A 23,092-nucleotide genomic window follows, 5' to 3' on the forward strand; every position below is an offset into this window, starting at 1 on the left:
ATGTCTGAAGGACTTCCCTCGAAGCCTCTTCAACCTGCCCGCCCGTTGACTCAAGTACATCTGTCACCTGGGTCTGCAGAAGAAGCTATTGCATCTATCCGAGCTTATGGTACCAGCTTCCCACCCGCTGCTGGATCCCAAGCGGCTCAGACATCAACTACCTTCCAGGTACCTACTGTACCAGTCTCTGAACAGTCTCGACAACCTCAGACAGGAGCGGCCCCTGCTAGAAAGCCCAGAAGAAGACAGCCTAAGAAGACTCAAGCACAAGCTTCGACTTCTCAACTGCCTCTTCCACAGGGCTCCCAAGAGGTTCATCAACCTCAAGCCGAAGCACCCCCTTCTCAGAAGGCCAGGCAACCGAGAAAGAACCTGAAGCGATCTATCGACAGTGTTGATCCCTCAGCTTCCCAAGAAGGTCCTGCGACCAAGAAGCCCACTCTGCAAGTGCCTCAGCCCACTCAACCTGAGGTTCAAGCATCTCCTTCTGCTGTTGCCCTACAGCTATATCAGCCTACTCAACCTGAGGTCCAAGAACCTCATTCTACTGTTGCCCTACAGTTATATCAGCCTACACAATCTGAGGTCCAAGCACCTGCTTCGACGATCGATCTACCGCCACACCAGCCGGCTCAACAACTTCAGTCCCAGGCACCCCGTACTGATCCCACCCCTGGTGGATGGTGGGAGATCCCTGGTTTCTCTGAAGCGTTCAAGCAGTACCACAGAGACAGATGCGGAAAGGAAGGCACTCTTAGACCGTTTGTTGTCCAGGGAATCATTAGCCTGGCTATCGCCGAACACCGAAGAGTCCATGCTGCTGCTGCTGCTCGACAAGCTGCTGAAAACGAGGGTGCTGCTAACCCAACTGCGCCTCAACAACAGACAGATCCAGCATCTGCAGACGTGCAAGCTCTTGTGACCTGGTCCGGCGGCTCATCTTCTCAGATGGGCGTGGATAATCAACAGACGGCCATTGACCTTCCGATTGACCCCCAGCTTCAGGTAGAGTATGACGTTAGCTCTATGGACCCTCGTGCTCACACACTACACATCGGGGGTGTTCGGCTCAGCCAAGTTGGCTTGGGTCCCGATCCTGCTCTTCCCAAGAACGATGTTGATGGTCGATTCAAGATGATTGAGGTCGAGCTCAAGAATCAGGTTCAGCCTGGAAGTCTTCCCATCCCCTCGCCCTCTAATGTTCCTAAGCCCCCATCCAAGTTTATTGGTAATACCTACGTGATGCCGCCCGGAGTTGAAGACGCTCGCCTGGAGAAGGTCCTGTCAGCAAGGAACGAGGTTATTCTCAACGAAAGGAAGAAGCTCAACCTTGCCCGCAACAACACATCTGCAAAGGGAACTCGTGTGAGACGGGAAGAAAAAGCTATAAACCTCAGGGAACTCACTAAAAAGTTACAAGTCCAAATGAACTGGTGGCGCCTTAAGGCTGTCTCCCTTGGCGCCGACCCTAGAGAATGGAATGCCGTCTCCGAGGACCTCAAAAAGATAATGTCTGCGGATATGGATAAGAAAGTGTGCAAGGCCGAATACGATCAACTCCAGCACATGAAGAGAATCGCAAGTTCAGAACATTCAGCTCGAAATACAGAAACCGCAGTGAGTTACATACAGTGCTTACGATTCTGGTATCCTAGGAACTTACTAACGTACTGTGTCTAGAGACTGAACAAACTTGATGCCGCGAAGAAGGAGAAAGAGGTTCAAGAAATCATGGCTGCCATCGAGGCGAAAGATCGTGAACGACAGGAAGCACAGGCTCAGGGCCAGGAACTCCCTGAGATGGATCTTGACGAGTTCATTGAAATGACCTTTCCTGACGATGAAGCCCAAGCCGATACCACTACCGCTGCTGGTGACACGGCCGAAGCCCCTACTCCGATCAACGACGATCAAAAGGACAGTATTCATGCCAACACAAGTGGCCCCATCAACACCAATGGCGCTCCAATCGAGTCTACAGCCAATGTCGGTGAAAGTGCCGATGCTGGAGGAGCAATCGAATCTGTCAACACCACTGATGTCAACAATACTATGGATGTTGGCAATCCTATCAACAACGACAACATTTCTATGGCTCCCGGCAATACTATGGAGGGAAACACTCAGACTATGGATGAAGATGCTCTGAACACTGGCAACATGGCTAGTGCATCTACCATGGACAACCATTCACTTCTTCCAAACAACTGGGCCATGCAGCCATACACTCAGATTGACAGCACCCCTCATATGTCTATGGACTCTCAAGAGGCTCCTGTCAACAACTATGACATGCAGAACAACGGCATGCAGAACAACGGCCTGCTGAGCAATGGCATGCAGAACAACGACATGCTGAACAATGGTATGCAGTACTGGGTCCCTGGTGGGACTGCGATTGATACCGAATTCCAGGGTGGTGCCTTGGGCGACTTTAACCCTCAAAACAATAACTTCCCCAACTTGGGGCTTCATGATAATGGGTTTATGCAGAGCAATCTCCAGGACACCCCTTTTGCTACCGATGATATGCAGAACATCAACATCACCACCAATGGTTTTCAAAGAATCACCGCTCTCGACGATAGCACTCAACTATCTGACTATCCCATGCAAGACATCACTCCTCTCGACACCAGCCTTTACGGCAATGTCTCTTTCGGCAACAGTACTCAGTGCAGTACTTCCCTCGACTACAGTGTTCAGGGCGATGCCGGTTTTGACACCAGCGCTTTCAGCAATGCCTCTATCGACAGCGGTACTCCGTACAATGCCTCTTTTGATATCAGCTTTCAAGACAACACCTCTGTCAACTACGGACTCCAGGGCAATCTCCCTACTAACAACGGTATTTACGGTGCCGCCCCCGACAACAATTTGATCCAGGACAATGCTTCCAGCAGCACTAATCCTCAGGGCAATGGCAACGCCACTAAGAAACAGAAGCCCAATAGAGTCACCAAGGCCACTAAGCCTAAGCCTAGCCGGGCCAGCAAGAGCAATGGCCGCAACGTCAAGAAGACCGAGACCGTTAGACGTGAGATCACCGGAGCCGATCTACCTAGAGTTGCAAACCCCGTCCCAAGCAACAGCTTCAACCCAGCCGTTCTTGCACGCGCTAGACTTGACCACATCGATCCCACAGATCGTTATGCCTTTGGCGGACGGCCTCCTAGTGCCAGCCAACAGCTCCTCACTCCTCGGGCTTGCGACTTCGCAAATGACAAACACCTCACCTATGAGAACTCTTTTACAAGCGAGGGCAACAAAAGCCTCTTCGAAGGCAACTATTCTAACTATGAGCTGTACCCTTCCGACGACGAACGGAACCAATTTTGAAAACCTGTCAACCCGTGGGGAAGACGCAGGGCTGAAGTGAGAAGCCACGCGATTAGCGACTGATGCAGTCTCGTAATGAAAGTCGCATCGAGGTCTCCAGGTTACGAGTGTCTGTCATTGGAGATGAGAGTTTCGGCCATTACATGAGGGCTATGAACCATACCGGAGGAGGATGGTTGGTAATTTTTTGTGCGAGTATGGAGGATATATCAGTGAAGCCAAACCAAGGCTTCACATGCGAATCGGATCTGCCGTGTTTTCTTCACACAAAGTGTCATGCCTCGGATAAATAGGCAGGAGTTATAATGATACACGCAGTTAGTTAAGGCTATTACACAAAAACTCAGCAGTAATATGTACTGTCAGTGATAAAGTGATGAAGTGACAGAAAAAAGCCCAAAGCAACAATCCTGTCATGGGTTCGTAGCACGCCTCTTTTAGCAATCCATACCATATTAGAGCTGATTGAGCATGTAATTAAGTGAAACGTTGACGCTGATGATTACGAGGGCAGACAGAGATCGTACTGCTCTGCTGCTGTACATACCGGCAAATAGCATTGCTGTCAGTGTTCGTTCGATAGTGTCTGAAATAGCCTGGGCAGTCTTTCTCAGCTCATCTCTTTGTCCTCTGCTTACCTATCTCACATGAACGGTTCTCCCTCTAACCCAAACCCTCTTGACATTCCTGTCATCTCCATTAAACAGCCACTTCGCAATCTTCTCCTCCCAAGTCTCCCACCCGAAAACATTCACATTCCCGTCATCATCCGCCAGGCCATCCTCATCAACACTCCCTAGTCCTATCAACTGAGCATCCCACTCCATACCCTCCTCGAACCCACCGATTCTATCAGCCAGTCCAACAACCTCTGCACCGCCGCGAGTTGCAAGATACAGCACCTCTTCGACCGTCAACTTGCTCCGTTCCTTTTCCTCGTCCATTCCCATCGCGACGTGTCGACTCACAAGGGCTGCTTGACGTGCTGCTTCGAGAATGGAAGGGCTGTAGCCGCCGCTCATGTCTGTACCAAGGCCAACTGTGATCCCCTTGTCCCAGAGCCATCGTACGCGTGCAGAACCGCTGGTGAGTGAACTGTTGCTGCAGGGACAGTGTGAGATCTTACTTCCCCGCTGCGCAATCAGCTTTGCCTCCGCTTCGGTCAAGTGAATCGCGTGCGCAAGAATCGTCCGGGTGGTGAGAAGACCGCAATCATCGTACAATTGCGTATACGACTCCGACTCCGGAAACAGCTTTGCGACAAGTTCGACTTCTCCTTCGTTCTCGGAAACGTGTGTCTGGACAGGAAGATCCAGTTCCTTTTGGATCTTTGCCAGTCCCTTCATCGAATCGCTGGAGCAAGTTGGTGCAAATCGGGGTGTCAGCACCGGAGATACAAGTTTAAACTCAGGGTCGATTTTTTGGACATGTCGAATCGTCTGTCTCGTCTTTTCAAGGCCCTCTTCGACACTCTCATCGCGATAGTAGCTTGGGCACATGTCAGGGTTGTCCATACACACGCGTCCAACAAGAGCTCGTTGTCCTATCTCTAAGCAGAGATCAGCGAGAAGGTTCGTTGCTGCTACGTCGATGGTAGCATAGTAAGCCGCTGTTGTCGTTCCATGTGATAATGTCCGTCGAACACATGAGCCATATACTCGCTTTGCCTTGCTCAAGTCCTTTAGACTTGACTCTAGAGGGAATGTATACTTTTCCAGCCAGTCTAGGAGAGTGGTCTTTCCAAAGATTCCCACATTTGGGTATTGAGATGCATGCACATGTGAGTCTAGTGTTTCTGTCAGTGTGTTTCTTGGAGAGCAAGGGCTGTATCACTCACCAACAAAACCAGGGAAGAAGAACTGCCCAGGCTTCGCAACATGGACGTCTACATCGCTGAGCTCCCAGTTCAGAGTTTCACGTAGTCTCTTTCCAATCTGCACAGTACTGCCGCCCTCCGTATCGACCTTGACAATTCTACCCTCTCCATCAACACATACAATCGTGTCATGCTGATAGTCAAGCTCTTTGGGACTTTTGCTGGATATGAATGTCCCCACAAAGACTTGATTCTTTAAGCCCGCCATTATAGATTCCTCTATATCTCAATGTCTCAAGTGTTCGCTATGTTGTTGAACAATAAGAGGTAAGATGCCAAGTGGGGATTGTGTAGTAGCGAACAGAGCCGAAAGGGAAAAGAAACCCCGAGAACAAAAAGAACGAGTCTAAAGCCCTTCCCCTTTGGACCTTATATGCGAATTCATGAACAAGTAAACTTATCTATGTTTGCGATGTTGTTAGCGACCAAAGCGGACTTGATTTCCCTGATAGGCCATCTCCACCACTTGTCCATCTCCGGCCGTCGCCGGCAGCCGACCGCTACCGCTCGGAACCAGTGAGATCCAATGGTAGGGTGGTACAGTCGCTGAGCCGAAGCACACCAATCAATGTCAGGTATTTTATTATCTCGTCAATTATTTCCTACACAAGCCTCACTTGTACGACAGCGCCGGGAGCGAGAACCAACATCACAAGACTGCGTGCGCATCCTAAGGTTTCACAGGACGAGATATGTTATTCGATTTATGAACCAAATTTCGTCATCAAGGATTCAAATTTCTCTAAAACTGTAGCAAAAACAAACGCCCCTCTAGCTAAAGATAACAAGATACATCGTAATATACTCATGCCAGGATAACAATCCGGCCGGGAATCTGTAAACTCTCTTCGTGATCATCCATCCATCTCTAATCTTCCGTTACATCATGTCTCTGCATGGTCCCTTTTCTTATTTTTTATTATATTTCCCTTTCTCTTTTGTTTTCCAAGTCACTCAAGCAGCACGGCCAGAGCCTTCATACTCGCCACTGGAGCTGTCGCTACCCTCAACACCGTCGGTAGCGGTCTCGTCCTGGTTATACTTCTCCCAGTTGGCCAACACAGCACCAATCTTTGGCGAGTTGGTCAGCTTGTACACATCCTCAAAGTACTCCTTGGTCAACGCGAACGGCTTGGCCGTCACGTTGGGAATATACTTTCCAACCAACTTGGAGGGGTCGATGGATGTCTTGTTGATCTTCTTGAGCAAGAAGGATCGGAAAGGCTTGACACCAGATCGAAGGAAGGTCGAGTGGAAGGGCACATCAATACCACGGAGAGGAATGGTAGCGAAGCCACGCTCCAGCTCAAGAGGTGTGGGCTTGGCAAGAGTCTTCTCGGCACAGCCGCGGATGATCTCGCGGAGATGTCCCTTAACCTCCTCGATGTTGTCCTTGACCTCTTCAATATCAATCTTCTGGATCTTGATGAAGTTGGTCACACCAGCAAGAGTGTCGAGCGCACGGAGATCACCAGCGCAAACATACTGCATGTTGGCAATGTTGTAGTTGACAATCTCAAGGAGCCAGCCAGTCTCCTCCGCAATGTTGTCAACAACGAACTGGAGAGCGGCTTCGTTGAAGGTCTTGCTGATGCGGCTAGGGTTAACAGCGCACATGGAGTAGTTGGATCGGCCAGCAGCGTCACGCTCGACGGCAACCTGCATAGTGAGACCACGGTAGAACACAACGGACACCAAACTCTCAATTGGCATGACCTCGGCAAGGGCAGCAAGGGCCGAGTATTCACCGAGAGAGTGACCAGCAAAGGTGCTGTTGTTAGGCACAAGTCCCTTGGCCTTCATGTCCTCAAAGCTGGCCTTCTCCATCAAAGTAAGGGCAGGCTGAGTGAACTGGGTGGCCGAGAGAAGTCCAGTAGGGGAGCGGTAGGTGTATGAGGTAGTGGTCTCATCAATCTCCTTGAAGATCTTCTCAGACTTGATGCTACCATCCGCAGCCACGGTCTCGAAAGTCATCGCAATGTAGTTCTGGCGAATAGCCTTACCACGGGGACCACCGAAGTGGATGGTGAGCTCCTTAGGGTTGTTCTTGACAATGTTGGTAATGGAGAAACCTGGGATATATTAGCAGTTGCACATTGATAGTACCGATTCATGAAACTTACCATAGGCGTCGAGGAGGTACTTGTCGGCGCGATCCCAGACCTCCTTGGCAACGGGACTGCTGGCGTACAACTCCATACCCATACCCTGTTCCTGAGAACCCTGTCCAGTGAAAACATAGGCAGTCACAGGCTGTTCAACCTCGGCCTCGCCCTCAAGGACCTTGTCCTCGGTCTCCTTGTTGCGGACCTCAACCTTGATGATCTTGCGACCAGAGACCATGCCAGTGTGTTGAAGCTTAACCTCGAGCTCATCGTTGGGCAGAACCATGCCAACAAGCGAGGCGTGGAAGCTTCGGACACGGCCAATGTTGTTCTCGGCAGCCCAGGTCTCGATCAGGCTTCGCACGGATGCACTAGAGTACATGCCATGGGTGATGGTACCAGGGAGGTTGGCGTAGCTGGAGAATACACGAGAGACGTGAATGGGGTTGTAGTCACCGGACACACGAGCGTAATTCTCGTTGGAAGCAGGGGCTCGGAGAGCGAGAGGAGACTTGCCGCTAAGGGGGATGGAGTTCTCAAAGTTGATGGGCTGGTCGATAGGTTGGCCGTTGCGCTCAAGGTAATCAACGACGGGGTTGCCATGAGACTCTCCGGTCTCATAGTCGACGCTGCCGACCTGGATGATCTCCTTGGTGGGGAGCTCAAGCAGAACCTGGCCGCGGGTCTCGATGCTGCTGAAGACAGCCTTGTTCTTGTAGCGAACCAAGCTTTGGAGACGGAAAGTCAGAGTCTGGCCGAGCAAGTCGATGTTCTGAGGAAGCTCATCGACGGAGAACCACTGCTTGGATCGAAGGATAGCAACATCCTGAGTAGTGGCCAGATGAAGCTGGATAGGAGTCTCAACCTTTCGTTGGAAGGTGTTCTCGTAATCGGTGTAAGTACCACGGTACAAGAATTGGGAGGTGACCTCCATGACAGGCTTGCCATCACGGACGAGAGTACCACAGACCTCAACCATCTTGCCAGCCTCCTGGTTGATGACAGCGTTGATCTGAGCAGTTGTGGAGACCTCGTCTCCCTTCTTGAGAGGCTCAGCGCCGGGGATCATGCGGAACTGGTTGGAGAGATGGACAAGCTTCAGGAGGTCTCCATCAATGGTGCGAGGGAAGATAGGCTTGGTAATGGCCTTCCAGCCGATGACAATGGCAAAGTCCATGGGAGCATAGACAGTCTTACCAGGTCGGTCGACAAAAGCCTCTCCGTGGTTGCCAACAGCGTGCACGAAATCGTTGATAGCCTCGCCAGTGATGGTAGTCTTGCCACCATCGAACTTAGCAGTAACATCAGCGTCGAGGTCGAGAGGCTCTTCGCCGAACCACGCCTTCCAGTAGAACTCCTTGATGCGGTCATTGCGGCCCTCCATGACCTCACGGATAGGAGAGTATCCAGCCTCAGGGTGGTAGGTGAACTCTAGAGGCAGAGCAGCAGGCTTACCGAGAGCAGTGGTCTCCTTGATCATGTTGACCTGGATCTTGTTCTCGCCGACGAGCTTAACCTCGATGACGTCGATGTACTGGTTGTGGCGAGGCTGCTCACGAACAACAATGGTGGTCTTGGAAGGATCATTAGGATAAGAGATCTCAACAAACAGACCACGAGAAGGAGCAAAGATGCGTCGGATAGGGTTGGTCTGGAACTTCTGGCCTTGAGCAACAACATCGGCCATAAGCAGAGCATGGCGCCAGTTGCGGTTGGGTCCAGCAAGCAAAGATAGCCATGAGTCGAGCTCAGGGAGAGTGGCAGCGGCAGACGATGACAAACGGTAGGTGTTCTTGTAGGTGTCATAGCTGACAGTCAAGCCCTCGACATCAAGGGGCATCTCGGGGTCAACGAGCTTACCACCGAAGTACTCGATGTAAGGGATAGTGGCCTTGTTGTTGTTGTAAAGATCCCGGGTAAGGTACTCAACATGAGACTCGTGGATGCCATCAAGGATAGACTTGATGGGTTGATCAATCTCAGTGGAGAACTTGGCAGCGGCAGGTCCCTGAAGGATGCAGGTTCGGCCAACATCCTGGCCAACGACGGCATCGAGATCCTCAGACTGCCATAGGGAGTCCTTCTTGAAGTAGAACTCGAAGTTGTCGTCAAAGACAGGGATGAAAGTGACAGGCTTCTGAGTGGGTCGCATGCACATGATAAGGAAGTGCTGAACATCCTGGGCGTTGATGATCTGGGTCTCGGCGTCAGGGTAGGCAGCGAGAATGCGGTCAATCACCTCGAAAGGCTCGTTGAGCTCGGAGTAGCTCTGAAGAAGAGAGGCTTTGCCGGAGGTAGTGGTCAAACGCTCCTCAAGGCGGTGAATGTAGTCACCAACGAGAACAGTGTAGGAGCGGTCAATCCAGCGAGACTGGTGCTTGACATAGAGGAGCTCGACAAGACGACGGAGAACATCAGCATAGGTCATGTCGTCAAGGTCACAGGCCTTGCCCTCCTTGTTGCGACCGAACCAGACCTTCTGGCAGTCGTCGTTCAGCTTCTTAATGATGTAGTCCTTGTTCTTGTTGAGCTCAGCAACTCGCTTCTCCTTGGGGAGACTGAAGATCTTCTGGTCCATCTCGGCCCAGAAGCGGACTCCACGAGTGGCAAGCTTGTGGATAGGCTCACCCATCTCAGATCGGACGGTGAGAACACCACCAGCCGGTCCCTTGTAAGTCTGCTCCCACTCGTTGTCCTCAAGACCAGGAGCGGCGACGATAGCCTCCTTGGCCGCCTTACTGGTGTGAGCCTCCTTGGCAACCATCATGCGGCTACCGAACAAGCAACCATCGAAGGGCATGGGAGGATAACCGTATTTCTTGGCCCAGTCACCAGTGATGTAGGGGTAGGTGTCATCAGCACCACCGAAACCACTACCAGCAACAAGAATAATGTTCTCCTGTCGTCGGATACGGCCGTACATCTGGAGGATAGGCTGGTGGAAATCCTCGAAAGAGTGATGACCACCACCACGGCCACCAGTCCACTGAAGCATGACAGGGAAGTGGGGGTTGGCCTTGGCGATATTGATAACAGCCTGGATGGCATCGACGGAACCGGGCTTGAAGCTGATGTGCTTGAGGCCGAGGGTCTCGATGTACTCCTGGGCGACCTCGATAGAGGGAACACCAGCACCAATGGTAAGACCCTCAATGGGGACACCCTCGGATCGAAGCTTGCCGATCAAGGGGATCTGCCAGGCCATAGCACGGGGGTTGACATAGATCAGGTTGACAGAAATACCACGACCAGCAGGGATGGCCTTTTCGATCTTGCTAATAGCATCGGTCATCATGGGGCCAATGAAGTAACCACCGCCAGCAAGTTCGATGTGATATCCAGCGTTCATGGTAGCGGCAACAAAATCCCAGGGGACGGTTGCGGGAGTCATACCAGCAACGACGATGGGGGGGAGACCAAGGAGACGGCTCATCTTAGTATCGAGGTATGTTCGGCCACTCTTGTTGGTGACAAGCTTGGGACCAAACTCCTTAACCCAGTCAATGGCATATTTGACTGCATTTTCCTCATCTCTATCGAAGAGCTCAGCCTTGTAACCGAGGTCGTTCATGCCACCATCGACAGTACCAGCTAAGATGACACGGACGCCAGTACCCTCCTTGTTTCGGCTGGTCAGTACGCCGAGACCGGAAACACCACCAGGGCCGAAATCAAGAATGTGGGTGGCATCAGGGAAGACAGTAGCCTTCTCCCAGTTGACGGGGTCGCGGGTGATCAAACGGACAAGGGCGGGAACAATGTTGCCCTTGACCTCTTCTCGGAGATCTTTACCAGTGTTGGTATCGAACACGGCAATTCCGAGACCACTGGAGTCAATTGAGATATCCTTGAGATCCTCATCAATCATGGCGGTAGCCTCGGCGAGGTACTTGCTGTGGAAAGGTGCGGTAATGGGGAGGAATCGGTTGGCGAAGCGAACCTTTCGCTCTGTGTAGGGAATACGGTTCTGGTCAAGGCCAACAGGGGCCTTGACCTTGCGCAACTGAGCGTTAAGACCGTAGAGGGAGGTTGGGGGTCCTGTCACAACCAAGTTTCGTGGGCTGTTAATGAGAGAGATGCTGATGTGACGGTCCTCAGGAAGGTAGTGGTTAGTAGCATCGATGTGCTTCTGAACCTCAGCCTGAGGAAGATCTCGAATGCTAAGCATAGGAGTGGGTGCACCCTCGCCGTGCTCCTGTGACTCGCGAAGCATGGTAGGGGTCATGGAGGTGATGGGGAATGCCTGCTGGCTTCGTGTTCCGATCCAGAAAAGCATGGTAAGGACAGAGCTAGTGATGTCTCTCCACGAGTCCCAAGAGTCGGCAGCGGCAGTTGCAGCGGCCATGACAATACCCTGGGAGTGACCAGTGGAACCAGTGATTCTCTCGCGCAGCATACCAGGATGCACACCAAGAACCTTACATGTCACCTCATAGTGGGCAAGCTGGACGAGGCCAATAAGAGGGAAACTGACCGGTGCCGAAATGAGATAATCGACATCGGGAGTAGAGTCCTGGTGATGAAGCCAGTTCATGATATCAAGACCCTTAGGGAACATCTTCTCGGCTTTGGGGTTCTTGGAGAGAGTCTGGAGCAGCTCAGCTGAGCGGGTGATAAGATCACCGACAAAGCTTGAGTACGTCTTGAAGATCTCTCGCAATTCCTCGAAATACTCCTCAATATTGCCCTGACCGCCGAAAATTGTGTAGATTTCGGCGTCACCATCCTCAGCTGCTCGGAAAAGGGCTGAAGCGTGGGGCTTGATCGGTCGGTTGCACACAGCACGAGCGGTGTAGTAGCTGCGGATGAAGTCGAGCTTCTTAGACTCAATTCCAGGCAAACTGGCAGCAATGGCGTGAGCTTCATTGCCACGGAGGAAATTGCGCTCGAACTCGTTCAGAACGAGCTTCAACACCTCCTCGTAGGAGCCTTGCTCGTCATCTTCACCCTCATCAACCTCATGAGCAATGAGGCCAAGGTATCTGGCGACCAGGTCGGGAACGGATGATGGCTCGTCATCCTGGGCAAGCTCGTCGGTGGCTTCGGGAAGAGTAGAGACAAACTTGTCTTTCAACTGAGAGGCGTGGAAATGGAGGTTGGTGGGAATGAGAAAAGAGGTCTCGAGAGAGCCGTGGGAGAGAGTCAACGGCCGAAGAGAAGCGCTAGATCTGGGGGTGGAAATGCCCGTTTGAGGGACTTGACCGGCGCCGTACATGATGAGTGAAGGGTATCGAAGAAATCTGCCGTGGCGAGCAAAAGTGAATGGTTAGTTTGCAATTGGCGGTTGAAACCCTTCTCGGGGGGTTCAATGATCACAAACCTATCAATTCAAGTCGTAACACACCAGAAATAAGATCTGATGCTTTCCCCAAGGACGCTGGTGAGAAGAAACCGGCGGTCCTGATTTGCGTGAAGGCTGGCTGGTCCCCTGAAAGGTGGGAGGGGTTAGAAATTAGTAGAGAATAGCTTTAGAGTCGGTGGAGCGCAGCGCGGCACAAGACAAGACGACACCAGCCAGGCGCAAAGGGGATGTAGGGAGGAGGGAGGAAGAAGAAATGATGATGGAAGAGGAAGATGAAGATGGACAATCTCAAGAAGGAAGAGTCGGAAGAAGAGGTCTAAGAGGGATTCAGAAATGGTCCCGGCCACGGTATAAGTCAAGAAGAGAAAAATCGAGCTTGTACCGGTAGCCGACTTGGGATTGGATTGGATTGAGTTGTCGAGGGTGTGGTTGAAGCACCTGGAGTCTTGGAGGGGCCGCCTCAATGGACTGGAGTAACAGGCCAAAATTTCAGTTCTGTTGGGGATATGGAGGGGTACGTATCCTGGCATTGTTTTTTTCTACGAGGTGCACTGTAGGAGGGCAACTTCTTGCTCCCCCTCCACAATCCGGGCTATCTTAGTGAGGAAGCGCATCCACCTCCCGCCGTTGTGAGACTGCGAGAGCCATTGGCATGCACCGCATTGGCGGTTCGCTTGATCCGCTGGGACCCCACGACATCAGACACGCCCCTTGCTACATGACGCCCTTGCCAAAGAGGGACAAGGGGACCATCATTTGCAGGGTTTGGGTTGGGAAGAAGGTCAACGAAGGTGAAGGGTCCTGGCCAAGGTACCGGTACTTGTATACCGCATTTCCACTGGCAACAACCCATTGCTTCTGCCTCTAGAGAGAGGCCCGGGTGACTTCGGGCAAAATTACTCCCAGCCACTGTTCTCTGAGGATTCGATCAGGAGGGCTGGAACAACATTCTGGAGCTATACTGGAGCATTTGTTTGTTCTTGGTGTGCCTGTGAGGCTGCTGTTGAGTTATGGTTGCAGCAAGCGGGTGGGCGGAAGGCTGATGCTGAAATTTGATGGGAAGTCAATTCGTCCGCTTCGGAACAACAGGATCCTCCCTGCAGACCAGTAGTCTGATCCTATTGATCTGGATCTGATCCTTAACTTTGATCGCACTATCATTGCCACGGTGTGGCCAAGCTTGTTGGACGGGTTGCACTCAACTTAACTCAATTCCTTATGCGAGTGAGTTCCTATCTACCTAGGTATCTCCGACAGCTATATGCAACTGTAGCAAGCCATCGAATGATCGAGTTGTCATCATTGTCCCTCAGCAATGTTGAAAGCCGGGTTTTCTGCAAGATATTTCGTCATACCTCAATCAATTCTCTTCAACTATTTTGCTGCCAATAATTTCGGCATTTCGGGTATGCTGAGGACATTCACACGGTCGCCGCCTACCCGGAACTATCGTGAACTTTCATTTGTCTCAATGCAGTATCGAGCAGAAATTTCGTCTTCGGGGTGGCCATTGACAATTGATATATTTCTTTCCAACTGAGTACCTAGTAAAGAGTGGCCAAAAGCTGAGCTCACTACTAAAACCACCTGCAAATAATCATCCGGCCATTCAGACTTAGGAAACCATCATGAATCAGTGGCTATTTTTCACCTCTGTCCATCACCCAGCCTTTTCTAGCCCAGTATCAGTGAGCACTGATTTGAAAGTAGGTACTGTACATCAACTCAGCTCGGGAGTTTCGTGGGCCTCCCGTGTGGCTCCACTCCACTTTGAAAGAACGTCCACTTCCAATCTCAGCAAACAGCTTTCAGATAGGGATTGATTCAACATGAGCTGTTATAGGCCTCCAGTGACTCTGAACAGACATAGCCTGAATGGCATGGGTAGCAATTCCTGATCCTTGATCCTGAACTGATCCCAAACCTAACAGTGCACACCATCATGAGAACTCATGACTCCATCCTATGTTCGCCGACTCATGAGAGAAAATTTGTGCCTCCCTCCACCGCCTGGTCAACGCCTCACTCACATCCCCAACTCGCCCTACCAAAATGATTCGGCCCCCCACATTCTCCGTCAAGCTTCGACTTCCGGCTCATGGTGGGGTCAGGCTATACATACTGATCAGTACCTATGCCAAGTCTCTTACGCGTAAAGTACCATACCATGGAGAGGAAAGAAAACTCAGGACCTTGATCCTAAATGATAAGAAGACTTAGGTAACTTAGCATGAGTTTAGGTTATCCTTTGCTGAGTTCACTTGGATATCCTATATCAAGGTCCGATGTTTCTTGGCCCCCGCCGAGGAGTAGTGTACCTTTTGCGATGTGTGGCCTCGAGCCGGCTCGTTTCAGTGAGTTACTGGAAATGGGACGTGTGCAATTGAGGAGCAAGAGAATTGTTATGACCTTCCTTGACTGCTTGACCCTTATCCCTGGGCGGCATGGCGTCTGTAGATCTCGTTTCGGTTTCCATGCACCAACGGTTGTGGCTATCCGCAGCGGTTTCTGAGAGGTGCAGATAAGAGCCGCAAACATCGCAGTGACTTAGACAACAAACGTTTCAGCAAGTCAACCTAACTCAATTACTCAACGATGGCTTATTAGAGACAGACAGTAAGCATGGAATGGCAGCTCAACGTCTCGACAAATTGTTGCATACAAGAGGAGTTCGGATTTGCGGAAACCGACGGACAAACGAGTAGACTCGACGTTGAAATGTATCGGTACCTCACCGAGTACATTGAGCCGGATGCCTAGGATGGCAGTTGAGAAAGACGCGAAATTACATTGACAAATGGAACCACTGGGAGTTGTTACCTGGCATCTTCGAGATTTTGACAAGTTCATCACCACCACATGAATCATTATCAAGACTTTGACTTATATGGCACTCCATAGCTCTACTAAAAGCCTTCCTAAGGTTCATGGGGAATTCCTAACCCCGTACCCTACTCTCCAGCTTCAATGGCATATCTGACCTGGACCACTCAAACTTCACCGTCCTCGCTTATTCGTACGAGTTCTGACTGGTAGCAAGGACCATCTGTCATAGCCTTAGACCCCTGGGGTCAATATTGATAGCCCATGGAATCTCTGTCGTCACCTTGCCTTTGATGTTCCGAGATGGAGCCTATTCTTATCGTTGCTGGGCCGAGAACTTAATTGTCGACCAGTAGATAGCAGAATCGAGAATGCAACATAAGCAAGCCGCTCGGCCGAGCTATCAGTGGCTCATGAAGGCAAAGCCGAAAAGAAGATAGCCAGCAAAACCAGTTATCTCCATCTCAGTTCATCGATGTTGATGGTGCCCCAAAAGGTCGGTTTCTGGGGAAGATGCTCCCCTGGACGCCCCTGGCTGGTGCACGCCTACGATGTTCAACCATACTAGGATAGGCATAGCGCTGGAATATGGTTGAGGAGCGGGCTGCACGCCAAGGACCCGCCGCCATGTGTGGCTCGGGGATGTTCCAATGTTCCACTCAAGAGAAAGTACCGGATACTCAACCGTGCTACAGCGGGTGCGAGCGTACAGGGCGCCCTGTAAGGGTCTCGATGTACCGACATCTGCTCTTCCAACAGGTACTGTACAAGCCGCCAATTGCCCGGTGGAGGGGGGGCAAGGAGAGAACAGGCCGGGGTGTGGCCTAGAGCTTTCCCCCAATTTTTTTCACTCGACGACTTTTTGGTGGGCCAGTCGTTCAACAATCGGCTGCTCCCTCGCAAGTCGGTTACAGTCGTGATTACCTATTCGTACGGGCCATCCGCATCCCATTGAATGTTTTTGGCTTGATCCTTCAGCTCTGTCTCTTCTCTAATTCCTCCCATTGCTTCTCGCTGGTAGGCAGAACGGATTTTCACCTTTGGCCTTCATATTCATAGACTCTCCGGCCACTTTCTTCTGCCTCCATCATCCTTCTCATTCTCCTTCCCTCCTCCTCCTCCCCTTCTTTCCATCTCCCCGCCAGCTTGGGATTTCATTACGACGGTTCCCTCTTCTGTTTACGTTGGGGTTAAGCGGGCCCCTAGTATATTCACCGTCAATTCGACCATCGTCTTGCACCAATTCTAGGTCGCCAATAGCCAGTTCACGCTTTTCGAGATACCCCTTCTTTCAAATCCTCTCACGACCTAATACCGCCAAAAATGCGTCCCGAAGTTGAGCAAGAGCTTGCTCACACGCTGCTCGTTGAATTGCTCGCATACCAGTTTGCTTCTCCTGTTAGATGGATTGAGACTCAAGATGTGTTCCTCGGTGAGAGGACCGCTGAGCGAGTCGTGGAAATTGGTCCCGCTGATACTCTTGGTGTCATGGCCAAGCGAACCTTGAAGTCCAAGTACGAGGCCTACGATGCCGCCAAGTCCGTTCAGCGAAATATTCTCTGCTATAACAAGGATGCTAAGGAGATCTACTATGATGTTGATCCCGTGGAAGAGGAGCCTGAGCCTGCGGCTGCTTCATCTAGTGATGCCCCTGCAGCTCCTGCGGCCGCTGCCGCATCTCCCGCAGCTGCAGCTGCACCCGCTCCCAGTTCAGGTCCTGTCGCCCAAGTTGCCGATGAGCCTGTACAGGCTGTCGACATTGTTCGCGCCCTCATTGCGCAAAAGCTCAAGAAGCCTCTCCTCGAGGTTCCTCTCAGCAAGGCTATCAAGGATCTTGTCGGTGGTAAGTCAGACTGAGTCTGGACCAATTGAGATATTATTAACGATCCTTCCTGCGCAGGCAAATCCACTCTTCAGAACGAAATTCTCGGTGATCTTGGAAAGGAATTCGGCTCCACCCCTGAGAAGCCCGAAGACACGCCTCTCGATGAGCTTGGTGCATCCATGCAAGCCACCTTCGATGGCAACCTAGGCAAGCAATCGCTGTCCTTGATTGCTCGACTTATCTCCTCCAAGATGCCTGGTGGTTTCAATATCACAGCCGCCCGAAAATATCTCGAGAGTCGATGGGGTCTTGGACCTGGTCGACAAGATGGTGCTCTGCTTCTCGCCCTCACAATGGAGCCTCCTGCACGACTAGGCTCTGAGGGCGATGCCAAAGCCTTCTTTGACAGCGTCGCCAACAAGTATGCCACCAATGCCGGCATCAGTCTGTCTACAGCTACTGCGGCTGGCCCCGCTGGCGGCTCTAGCGGCGGCATGATGATGGATCCTGCTGCTATTGATGCCCTCACCAAGGACCAGCGTGCCCTCTTCAAGCAACAATTAGAGCTTCTCGCTCGATACCTCAAGATCGACCTCCGTGAGGGCGAGAAGGCTCACCTTAACTCCCAGAAATCCGAGAAGGTTTTGCAAGCCCAGCTTGATCTCTGGACTGCCGAGCATGGTGACTTCTATGCCTCTGGTATTGAGCCTGTCTTCACTCCCCTTAAGGCTCGAACCTACGATTCATCATGGAACTGGGCTCGCCAGGATGCTCTCAGCATGTATTTCGATATTATCTTTGGTCGTCTCCAGGCTGTTGATCGCGAGATTGTCAGCCAGTGCATTCGTCTCATGAACCGATCCAACCCCAAGCTCCTCGACTTCATGCAGTACCATATCGACAACTGCCCCACTGAGCGAGGTGAGACTTACAAGCTTGCTCAAGAGCTCGGACAGCAGCTTCTCGAGAACTGCAAGGATGTTCTTGATGTTGCCCCCGTGTATAAGGATGTTTCCCTCCCTACCGGACCCAGAACAACAGTTGACGCCCGGGGCAACCTCAACTACGAGGAAGTCCCGCGTGCCAGCTGTCGCAAGCTCGAGCATTATGTCCAGCAAATGGCCGAGGGCGGCAAGATCTCTGAGTACGGCAACCGCACTAAGGTCCAGAGCGATCTTTCCCGCATCTACAGACTCATCAAGCAGCAGCACAAGCTGTCCAAGACTTCTCAGCTTGAGATCAAGAGCCTTTATGGCGAGGTCCTTCGCTCGCTTGCCATGAACGAGAGCCAGATCCTTCCCAAGGACAACAAGGGCCGAAAGGTTCTGAAGAACAGCCAGAGCAAGGGTAAGGTCGAAACCATTCCCTTCCTTCACCTCAAGAAGAAGGGTCTCCATGGCTGGGACTACAGCAAGAAGCTTACCGGCGTGTACCTCAACTGCCTTGAAGATGCTGCCAAGTCTGGTGTCACCTTCCAGGATAAGCACGTTCTCATGACTGGCGCTGGTGCTGGTTCCATCGGCGCCGAGGTCCTCCAGGGTCTCATCAGCGGTGGCGCTAAGGTCATTGTCACCACCAGCCGCTTCTCCCGTGAGGTTACCGAGTACTACCAGGCCATGTACACCCGCTATGGCTCTCGCGGCTCCCAGATTGTCGTTGTTCCCTTCAATCAGGGCAGCAAGCAAGATGTTGAGGCCCTCGTGGAGTACATCTACGATACCAAGGAGGGTCTTGGCTGGGATCTCGACTTCATCGTTCCTTTCGCTGCTATTCCCGAGAATGGTCGCGAGATTGACAGCATTGATTCCAAGTCTGAGCTTGCCCATCGTATCATGCTTACCAACCTTGTTCGTCTCCTCGGATGCGTCAAGGCCCAAAAGACTGAGCGTGGCTTCGAGACCCGACCTGCTCAGGTTGTTCTGCCTCTTTCTCCCAACCACGGCACCTTCGGTAATGACGGTCTTTACTCCGAGTCCAAGCTTGGCCTCGAGACTCTCTTCAACAGATGGCATTCCGAGAGCTGGGCCAACTACCTCACCATTTGCGGTGCGGTCATTGGCTGGACCCGAGGAACTGGTCTCATGTCTGGTAACAACATCGTTGCCGAGGGCGTTGAGGCTTTCGGCGTCCGCACTTTCTCTCAGCAGGAGATGGCTTTCAACCTTCTTGGTCTCATGTCTCCCACTCTGGTTGATCTGTGCCAGAATGAGCCTGTCTTTGCTGACCTCAACGGTGGTCTGCAGTTCATCCCCAACCTGAACGAGACCATGACCAAGCTCCGCAAGGATATCATGGAGACTAGCGAGGTTCGCCGCGCTGTTGCGAAAGAGAGCGCCATTGAGAACACCATTGTTAATGGTGCCGCCTCCGAGGTTCTCTACAAGAAGAAGACAATTGATCCTCGTGCCAACATCAAGCTTGACTTCCCCAACCGACCTGACTGGAAGACCGAGATTGAGCCACTCAACGAGAACCTTAAGGGCATGGTTGACCTGGAGAAGGTCGTTGTGGTCACTGGTTTCGCTGAAGTTGGTCCGTGGGGTAACTCTCGAACTCGATGGGAGATGGAGGCCTATGGCGAATTCTCCCTGGAGGGTTGCGTCGAGATGGCTTGGATCATGGGTCTCATCAAGAACCACAATGGTCTTATCAAGGGTAAGCCGTACTCCGGCTGGGTTGACGCCAAGACTGGTGAGCCCATCGACGACAAGGACGTCAAGCCCAAGTATGAGAAGTATGTTCTTGAGCACTCGGGTATCCGTCTGATCGAGCCTGAGCTGTTTGAGGGCTACGACCCCAACAAGAAGCAGCTGCTTCACGAGGTCGTCATTGAGGAGGATCTTGAGCCCTTCGAGGCCTCTAAGGAGACTGCCGAGGAGTTCAAGCGTGAGCACGGTGACAAGGTTGAGGTCTTCGAGATCCCCGATAGCGGCGAGTACATCATTCGCCTCAGGAAAGGTGCCTCTCTCTGGATCCCCAAGGCTCTTCGCTTCGATCGTCTCGTCGCTGGTCAGATCCCAACTGGCTGGGATCCCAAGCGATATGGTGTTCCTGAGGATATCGTCTCCCAAGTTGACCCTGTCACACTGTTCCTTCTTGTGTCTACTGCCGAGGCTCTCCTTTCTTGTGGTATCACCGACCCCTACGAGTTCTACAAGTACGTCCACGTCTCCGAAGTTGGTAACTGTGTTGGTTCTGGTATGGGTGGTGCCGCCGCTCTCCGCGATATGCACCGCACTCGCTTCCTCGACCAGCCAGTGCAGAACGACATTCTCCAAGAGTCCTTCATCAACACCATGGCTGCCTGGGTTAACATGTTGTTGATGTCCTCTTCTGGACCTATCAAGACCCCTGTTGGTGCTTGTGCTACCGCTGTTGAGTCTATTGACACCGGTTACGAGACCATCATGGAGGGCAAGGCTCGTGTCTGCTTTGTCGGTGGCTTCGATGATCTCGGTGAGGAAGGCTCTTATGAGTTCGCCAACATGAAGGCCACAAGCAATACTGTTGACGAGTTTGCCCATGGACGTACTCCTAAGGAGATGTCTCGTCCTACCACTACTACCCGAAACGGATTCATGGAGTCTCAGGGTTGTGGTATCCAGGTCATCATGACTGCCAAGCTTGCTCTTGACATGGGTGTCCCCATCCACGGTATCGTTGCCCTGACCACTACTGCTTCTGACAAGATCGGCCGTTCCGTTCCCGCTCCAGGCCAGGGTGTTCTCACCACAGCTCGCGAGAACCCTGGCAAGTTCCCTTCGCCTCTTCTCGACATCAACTACCGACGCCGCCAGATCGAGCGTCGCAAGAAGACTATCAAGCAATGGCAAGAGTTTGAGCTTGAGTATGTTCATGACGAGATTGATGCTATGAAGGCTCAGGGTGCTTCCTTTGACGAGAAGGAGTATGCCGCGGACCGCTTCGCTCACATTGAGAAGGAAGCTGCCCGACAGGAGAAGGAGCTTCTCCGCAGCATGGGCAACAACTTCTGGAAGAGCGATCCTAGCATCGCCCCTCTGCGCGGTGCCCTCGCCACATGGGGTCTCACTGTCGACGATATCGGTGTTGCCTCGTTCCACGGAACCTCTACAAAGGCCAATGATAAGAACGAGTCCAATGTCATCTGCCAGCAGCTTCGCCATCTTGGTCGCAAGAAGGGCAACGCTGTCTTGGGTATCTTCCAGAAGTACCTCACTGGTCACCCCAAGGGTGCTGCTGGTGCTTGGATGATGAACGGTTGTCTCCAGGTCCTCGACACTGGTCTTGTTCCTGGAAACCGCAACGCGGACAACGTTGACCCTGTTATGGAGCAGTACGACCTCATCGTCTACCCCAGCCGCAGCATCCAGACCGACGGTGTCAAGGCCTTCTCCGTTACCTCTTTCGGTTTCGGACAGAAGGGTGCTCAGGCCATTGGTGTCCACCCCAAGTATCTGTTCGCTACTCTTGATGAGAAGACCTACGCCGAATACTGCGCCAAGGTTGATGCTCGCCAGAAGAAGGCCTACCGATACTTCCACGATGGCTTCATCAACAACAAGCTGTTCGTCGCCAAGAACAACGCTCCTTACTCTGATGACCAGCTCAGCAAGGTTCTTCTCAACCCTGATGCTCGTGTCTCTGAGGACAAGAAGTCATCTGAGCTTAAGTATGGCCCTGACTTCATGAAGAAGTCAGAGAAGGTTGTTTCATCAGCCAAGGCTAAGGAGACTGAGCAAGTCATGGAAGCTCTGGCCCTGAAGGTCACAAACAAGAACAGCCAGGTTGGCGTTGACGTTGAAGACATTGCCGCTGTCAACATCGACAACGACACTTTCGTCGAGCGTAACTTCACCGCTAACGAGATCTCCTACTGTCGCCAAGCTCCCAGCCCCCAGAGCTCTTTCGCCGGCCGCTGGAGTGCCAAAGAGGCCGTATTCAAGTCTCTCGGCGTCGCCAGCCAAGGCGCTGGTGCCGCTATGAAAGATATTGAGATCGTCAAGGGAGAGAACGGTGCGCCCACTGTTTCTGTAAGTCACCTTTATTCAAGTCGAACACGCAAGATGCTAACATTTGTAGCTTCACGGTGAGGCTGCTGCCGCTGCCAAGAAGGCCGGTGTGAAGGATATTACACTGTCCATCTCACACTCTGATAGCCAGGCTATCGCTGTGGCTGTTGCCAACTTTTAAGTGAATACAAGGAGAAGGATGGTTTGTACGGGTTTACTTTGGACTTTGTAATGGGCGTTTGATGAACGATGTTTCGATATGATGCCTGACTCTTTTGATGATATATGTTGCCGGCTACAGTCCATACGGGGCCTATGGTGTTGATAGAACTTGGCGTAGACTGCGCTGAGTAAAACAATTTTACGCATGAAATAGACATTTTTACAGTTACTCGCGGTCCCTCGTTGTGATAGCCATGGGTAATGCCAGTTTTCATAGCCACGAACTAAGGCCAGGGACTTGAGTTGTGGTCAGTTGATACTCAATCCATGGGAGTGGACACGAAATCTGTAGGCTTTTAATTTATGATGGATCATTTGCAATAGTACCTGCTTAGCCAACGTACTGCACTTAAACGCGCGCGCGCACAACACTGAAAATAGGAACCTGTCTCATGCTGACTTGAAGACATATGTCATTAATTGTTGGCACATGGACTGGGTCCTTCTTCCCAGCTTGTTTAGAGCTCATCCTGAGCTTCTACAGCCAACCAACAGGGCTGCGACCAACCTGGCAGTTGAGATGTCCATGCGGTGATACCAGAGGATCTTCGTAGTCCTCCTCTTCTCTTTGGTATCGTAGAAACCACTATGCCATGTCGTGAGGTGTTG

At 51.9% G+C, this 23,092-nt stretch overlaps 4 protein-coding genes across 4 annotated transcripts; 2 read left to right on the forward strand and 2 right to left on the reverse strand.

Moving 5' to 3' along the window:
- FTJAE_8894 (uncharacterized protein) lies at positions 1-3,339 on the forward strand (the record flags this gene model as incomplete). Its single annotated transcript, XM_037355758.1, has 2 exons — positions 1-1,617; positions 1,681-3,339. 2 exons carry the CDS (start codon positions 1-3, stop codon positions 3,337-3,339), a joined length of 3,276 nt encoding a protein of 1,091 aa, XP_037204053.1.
- Positions 3,340-3,794: 455 nt separating this feature from the next.
- Positions 3,795-5,423, reverse strand: FTJAE_8895 (guanine deaminase; the record flags this gene model as incomplete). Its single annotated transcript, XM_037355759.1, has 3 exons — positions 3,795-3,935; positions 3,987-5,125; positions 5,177-5,423. 3 exons carry the CDS (start codon positions 5,421-5,423, stop codon positions 3,795-3,797), a joined length of 1,527 nt encoding a protein of 508 aa, XP_037204054.1.
- A 746-nt stretch (positions 5,424-6,169) lies between these two features.
- FTJAE_8896 (fatty acid synthase beta subunit) lies at positions 6,170-12,535 on the reverse strand (the record flags this gene model as incomplete). The annotated part of the gene is made up of 2 exons (XM_037355760.1): positions 6,170-7,287; positions 7,339-12,535. The coding sequence occupies 2 exons, from the start codon at positions 12,533-12,535 to the stop codon at positions 6,170-6,172; spliced, it is 6,315 nt and encodes a 2,104-aa protein (XP_037204055.1).
- A 4,233-nt stretch (positions 12,536-16,768) lies between these two features.
- FTJAE_8897 (fatty acid synthase alpha subunit) lies at positions 16,769-22,442 on the forward strand (the record flags this gene model as incomplete). The annotated part of the gene is made up of 3 exons (XM_037355761.1): positions 16,769-17,288; positions 17,346-22,282; positions 22,332-22,442. The coding sequence occupies 3 exons, from the start codon at positions 16,769-16,771 to the stop codon at positions 22,440-22,442; spliced, it is 5,568 nt and encodes a 1,855-aa protein (XP_037204056.1).
- Between the last annotated feature and the right edge of the window lie 650 nt (positions 22,443-23,092).

Source organism: Fusarium tjaetaba, assembly GCF_013396195.1.
Source record: "Fusarium tjaetaba strain NRRL 66243 chromosome Unknown NRRL66243_c0000197, whole genome shotgun sequence".
Classification (NCBI taxonomy): Eukaryota; Fungi; Ascomycota; class Sordariomycetes; order Hypocreales; family Nectriaceae; genus Fusarium; species Fusarium tjaetaba.